This window comes from Neolamprologus brichardi, chromosome 7, assembly GCF_056152115.1.
Source record: "Neolamprologus brichardi isolate AB-2024 chromosome 7, ASM5615211v1, whole genome shotgun sequence".
NCBI classification, from domain to species: Eukaryota; Metazoa; Chordata; class Actinopteri; order Cichliformes; family Cichlidae; genus Neolamprologus; species Neolamprologus brichardi.
Window position 1 is genome coordinate 17,820,641 of NC_142110.1, and position 5,473 is coordinate 17,826,113.

The following is a 5,473-nucleotide window of genomic DNA, read 5'->3' on the forward strand; positions in this document are numbered from 1 at the left end:
GAATCTTTTCTTATGGACTCAAATAAGTTTTGCTGGAAAACTGAATATGGAACAAGCAAAGCTTAACAATATATATATTAGCTGTATAATACCAGTAGGCCAGCTCTAATAGTAATTTGGTATGGCTTTGCGGGCCAAATGTAATTAGGCTGCGGGCCAAATTTGGCCCGCGGGCCAGAGTTTGACACCTATGACTTATGGCAAAGTTACAGTCTCAATGTTATTCTTTATTTTTTCTCAGTGTCTTCTTGAGGGACAGTGTGTGTATATGTGTACGTGATATTAAATGAATGTTTAAGTGCAGGTTATTGTGCAGACTCAGCACAGAGTATCAAAGAGTTGATTTGTAGTGTGTCACAACAGTGTGGTGGCAGCCGTCCTGGCAGCCATTTTTGGAATTCCATAAGATACTATGATTCATATCAGTATGTCACACATAAACACATTGTATTGAATGACACAAAAACAGAATCTTATGAGAATTAAAAGATTCTGCAAACATTCTGTCCACATTTGATAACCTGCTTAGTGATGTGAAATCATCATCAATGTGTGTGGGCAAAACAGAAGCAACTTTGGATTTCTAACTACAAATCCATCCTCTCTTGTTTCTTTTTGTCTTTATCCCACTCTAAAAGTTGGATGTAACAGTGCGACCAAATTCACAACCCAATAGAAACAGATCCAGGTACATTTACAGAAATATTCAAACTGAATACAGGCTGCTGGCCATTGACATGTAGTATCCTTTTGACTTGAAGTCACCTGGAACTGTAGCTGTGCTGTAAACAAATAATGAAGCACAGTTTGACCAGAATAAGAACTAGAATCTTTAACACACTAAGATAATAAAATACACAAGCTATTTGGCTGGTAACTGGCAATAAGCCAGAGGACTAATGGCCCAGAAGGCCCAAATGAAACTAGTAATGTCCAGACATCTAGCCTATATTACTTTATATTCATTAACCTATTTAAAAAGCACTTTTGCTCTGTTTCAGGTAAAGTGTAAATCTGCACCTCTGATTTGTGTGATTACATTTTCTCTTTGTCTTTTTCTGCTGCAGCAGCCAAAGTCTGATTTATTAATGACAAACCAGTGGTAGAAGCATCATAACATCAAGAAAACTGGACAGTTAAAGGATTTTTCATTTTACATAAAAAAGAAAAAAAATGTTTGATGATCTGAAATGTTTAAGTGTGACAAACATACAAATAAATAGAAAAACACTTTTTCACACCATTGTCATATAAAAGACTTACTTCCTTCATTCTGTTCATTGACCCCATTGTGGACCACTAAAATTTTGTATACTATGTAGTATATACCTTATTTACTTTATTTATTAAATTTTGGGTTTGTTTTGTTTTTTTGCACTACATTAGACAACATCAAAATAGCATTGTCAAAAATGACAATAGCGTTGGCATTTTTGTTATTTGTGTTTTGTAATCTTTATAAAAACCTAGAAAAAACCATCTCTTAATCTTTGGTATATGGCGAGGCGCTGTGGACATCCAAGTTTGTGATTGTGTAGATTTTTCAAATCAATACCATGGTTGCATTTACTGAAAATCTCTGTGAAGCTTAAATCTCAGTGACCTTCACTTCAAGGTCAGAGGTCAACTTTTCTGAAAATCGGAGGAGTTTTACATTTATAACACAGGTATGTCTACTAGGAGGCTGAAGGGTAGCACTATATATTTATAAACAATCAAAAACAACAATTTAGTTCCAATTTGTATGGAATTTATTTCTGTAAACATGGTGTTTTAGGTCGGATTAAAGGACTGATGTGATGGTAAGGTGTCCGCTGCTCTGCTTTGAATATTGGTAGGCTTTTTTTTTTCACAAGAATTGCTAGTTCCCCTAGAGTTTTGGCCACCCCAGCAATCAGAAGATTCCCTATGAGCAAGCATTTAGCGACAGTGGGAAGGAAAAACTCCCTTTAAAAAGGAAGAAACCTTCGACAGAACCAGGCTCAGGAAGGGACAGTCATCTGCCGCGACTGGTTGGGGTGGGGGGAGTGAAAATTAAAAAAAAAAAAAAAAAAAAAAGCCAAACTAATAATTATTGGAGCAGCTTAATTAATATTTCCATTGTAACTTGCTGTTAATATCCTTTTCCAACCCCAGTTTGTGTTTTTATCAGTTTAGTCCAGGGTGGAAGATGCTATGCTGGAGATTGACTGTGTATGGTTTTTCAATGTTGATACTTGGGAACCTGTTGGAGAGGCCAGGGTTGAAAAAGGGATGCCGTAGAACCTGAGAGGGTGTTATCCGCTGGTGTGCATCCAAGGCCAACATCTCTTTAATTAGGCTGACAAATAAGCGTTGGCCATCTTCTGGTCCTCGTCTAAACATCATTATTTGTTCGAGGTCATCCAGACGTTTAAGTTTTATGTATCTTGTCTCCAAAGATTCATATCCTGTCTCGTATTTAAATTGTTGGGCGGTCTTAAATGTCCAGCGTTGTTGGTTGTAGTTGCAGTTGTCTTTTGTGAAATAGTCTTCAGTGTACATGCCAGGATTGAGAACATGATCTGGTGGCTGACCCTGAGTCTCTATGATGAATTTCAAAACATCATAATATTTTTTTCCAGGGTAGAGTGGCACCCCTGTAACAAGCTCAACAGCCACCAGCCCCAGAGACCACATGTCACATGCTTCGTTATAAGGAAGGCCAAGCATAACCTCCGGTGCACTATAACCAACTGTCCCCACACGGTCACCAGGCATCACTGCAGATGCAGGACATGCGAGGCCAAAGTCTATAAGTCTGACTTTGACTGGAGACTCATAGCGATTTACAACCATGATGTTTCCAGGTTTGAGGTCAGCGTGCACTATTCCCAAAGAACCCAGGTGGGACAGAGCATTTGTGAGTTGACCTAAAATTGGCCTGACTTCGCTTATGGGGAGACGCCGGTTATTCGGGTCCCCTATGTAGTCCCACAGGCATTGATCTAGGAGTTCAAATTTCAGGCAAACTCGCTCTCTGTCAAGGAAAAAGCCGTTCCATTGAACAATGTTGGCGGCATCTGGATCCAACCTTCGCAGCTGCTCCAGGATGAAAATTTCCTTTTTTGCCTGTTGCAGAATATCAGTGCGGTTCTTGTTCACCTTAATAGCCACAGCTTGGTTGGTTCTGGTATCACGGCATTTGGCTACAATACCAAAGCCCCCTTCTCCGAGGAAAGCTTCTACCTTGTAGTGGTTTCCCAAAATGCTCCCTTCAACTATTTCAAGCTCATCTGAGCTGAAGGATGGGCTGGCTGATGTGTGGACGAATACTTGCTGAGAAAATTCAACCGAGTTTTGAAAACTGCAGTTGATTTTCTCTGATCTCTTGCATTTCAAGTTTGAAGGGTGTTGAAAGACCACAGGGTTTTGTGGTCTTTCAGCACTCATGTCAATGCAAGGGGAACTCTTAGGGTTGAAAAAGGGATGCCGGAGAACCTCCGACGGTGTTATATGCTGGTTTGCATCCAAGGCCAACATCTGTTTAATTAAGTTTACAAACAAACGTTGGCCATTTTCAGGTCCTCTTCTAAACATCATTACTTGTTCGAGGTCATCGAGACGCGTCAGTTTTATATATCTTGTCTCCAGGGACTCATATCCTGTCTCGTACTGAAATTGTTGGTCAGTCTTAAATGTCCAGCGCTGTTGGTTGTCGTTGTCTTCAATGAAATAGTCTTCAGTGTACACGGCAGAGTCTAGAACATAATCTGGTGGCTGACCCTGAGTCTCTATGATGAATTTCAAAACATCATAGTCTTCATTTCCAGGGTAGAGTGGCACCCCTGTACCAAGCTCCACAGCTACCAGCCCCAGAGACCACATGTCACTTGCTTCATTGTAAGGAAGGCCAAGCATAACTTCAGGTGCACTATAACCAACCGTCCCCACACGATCACCAGGCATCACTGCAGACGCAGGACATGCGAGGCCAAAGTCTATAAGTTTGACTTTGATGGGAGACTCATGGCGGTTTACAACCATGATGTTTCCAGGTTTGAGGTCAGCGTGCACTATTCCCACAGAACCCAGGTGGGACAGAGCATTTGTGAGCTGACCTAAAATTGGCCTGACTTCGCTTATGGGGAGACCCTGGTTTTTCCGGTCCCCTATATAGTCCCACAGGCATTGATCAAGGAGTTCGAACTTTAAGCAAACCCGCTCTCCGTCGTGGAAAAAGCCGTTCCATTTAACAATGTTGGCAGCATCTGGATCCAACCTTCTCAGCTGCTCCAGGATGAAAAGTTCCAGTTTTGCCTGTTGCAGAATATCAGGGTCGCTCTTGTTGACTTTAATAGCCACAGCTTGGTTGGTCATGGTATCACGACATTTGGCTACAATACCAAAGCCCCCTTCTCCAAGGAAAGCCTCTACCTTGTAGTGGTTTCCCAAAATGCTCCCTTTAACTATTCCAAGCTCATTTGAGCGGAGGGATGGGTTAGCTGACATGGTGAAATGTGTCAGCTTGGTCAGTGAATTGCTAAGTAACACGAAATTCTCTCAAAACTCTCCAAAAGGGTTTGCTTACTGTCAGGTCAAGGTCCGTTGAGCAGCAAAGTTTAACAGAGCAAAGCTCCTACTTAAGGGTTTTTTCTCTCAGCAAGATGACATCACAAGGGATTAAAGGCATTCTACTTTGGATCAAAGGCATTCTATTTTTGATCAATGGCATTCTATTTTTTCAGTTGAAACACTGAAAAAAAATATATAAATAAATAAATAGTGTTTCAACAGGGCAGGCTGGCGCCCTGTGGGAGGCAGAGGTGATAGGGTAAGGATGCAGAGGATAAGAAAACATCTTATCTGTCAGCTCATCAGTGAGCAGCCGCAGAATCACAGGTGCAGCTTGGCAGGGGATGGAGAATGAAGACAAAATCAACAATGACTTATGGCAGGGGTGTTAAACTCAAATACACAGTGGGCCAAAATTCAAAACTGGAACAAAGTCGCGGGCTAACATTAATATTTATTGAAAAAAAAATCTTCCTCCAGATATAAGAATGAATCTTTTCTTATGGACTCAAATAAGTTTTGCTGGAAAACTATGGAAAAATATGGAACAAGCAAAGCTTAATACTAAACAATATATATATTAGCTGTATAATACCAGTAGGCCAGCTCTAATAGTAATTTGGTATGGCTTCGCGGGCCAAATGTAATTAGGCTGCGGGCCAAATTTGTCCCGCGGGCCAGAGTTTGACACCTATGAGCTAAAACATCTGAGCCTGACCTAGCCTTATTGACTAAATTTTTCCTTTCTAATAGATAATCTAAGGTGGTTATAAACTATACTCAGTGTAATTAAGTGGCATGATACAATACATTAGTCAAAGCATGGTTTCACTGGCCACAGTTCCACATATTCTTAGCAGCGTTGGGCTGTGCAGCATATCTATTACTGATCTTGTGATTGACATGGGCAATGGGGCCTGGGATTGGAGATGGCTGTGTG

The 5,473-nt window shown here is 40.9% G+C and overlaps 1 protein-coding gene across 1 annotated transcript; it reads right to left on the reverse strand.

Moving 5' to 3' along the window:
• Positions 1–2,148: 2,148 nt before the first annotated feature.
• Positions 2,149–4,470, reverse strand: LOC148101995 (uncharacterized). Its single transcript, XM_087843258.1, has one exon. It carries the CDS (start codon positions 4,468–4,470, stop codon positions 2,149–2,151), a length of 2,322 nt encoding a protein of 773 aa, XP_087699384.1.
• Between the last annotated feature and the right edge of the window lie 1,003 nt (positions 4,471–5,473).

What these genes read in the sequence shown, in the direction of transcription:
- LOC148101995 (XM_087843258.1), bottom strand. Translation starts at nt 4,470, where the DNA reads ATGTCAGCTAACCCATCCCTCCGCTCAAATGAGCTTGGAATAGTTAAA.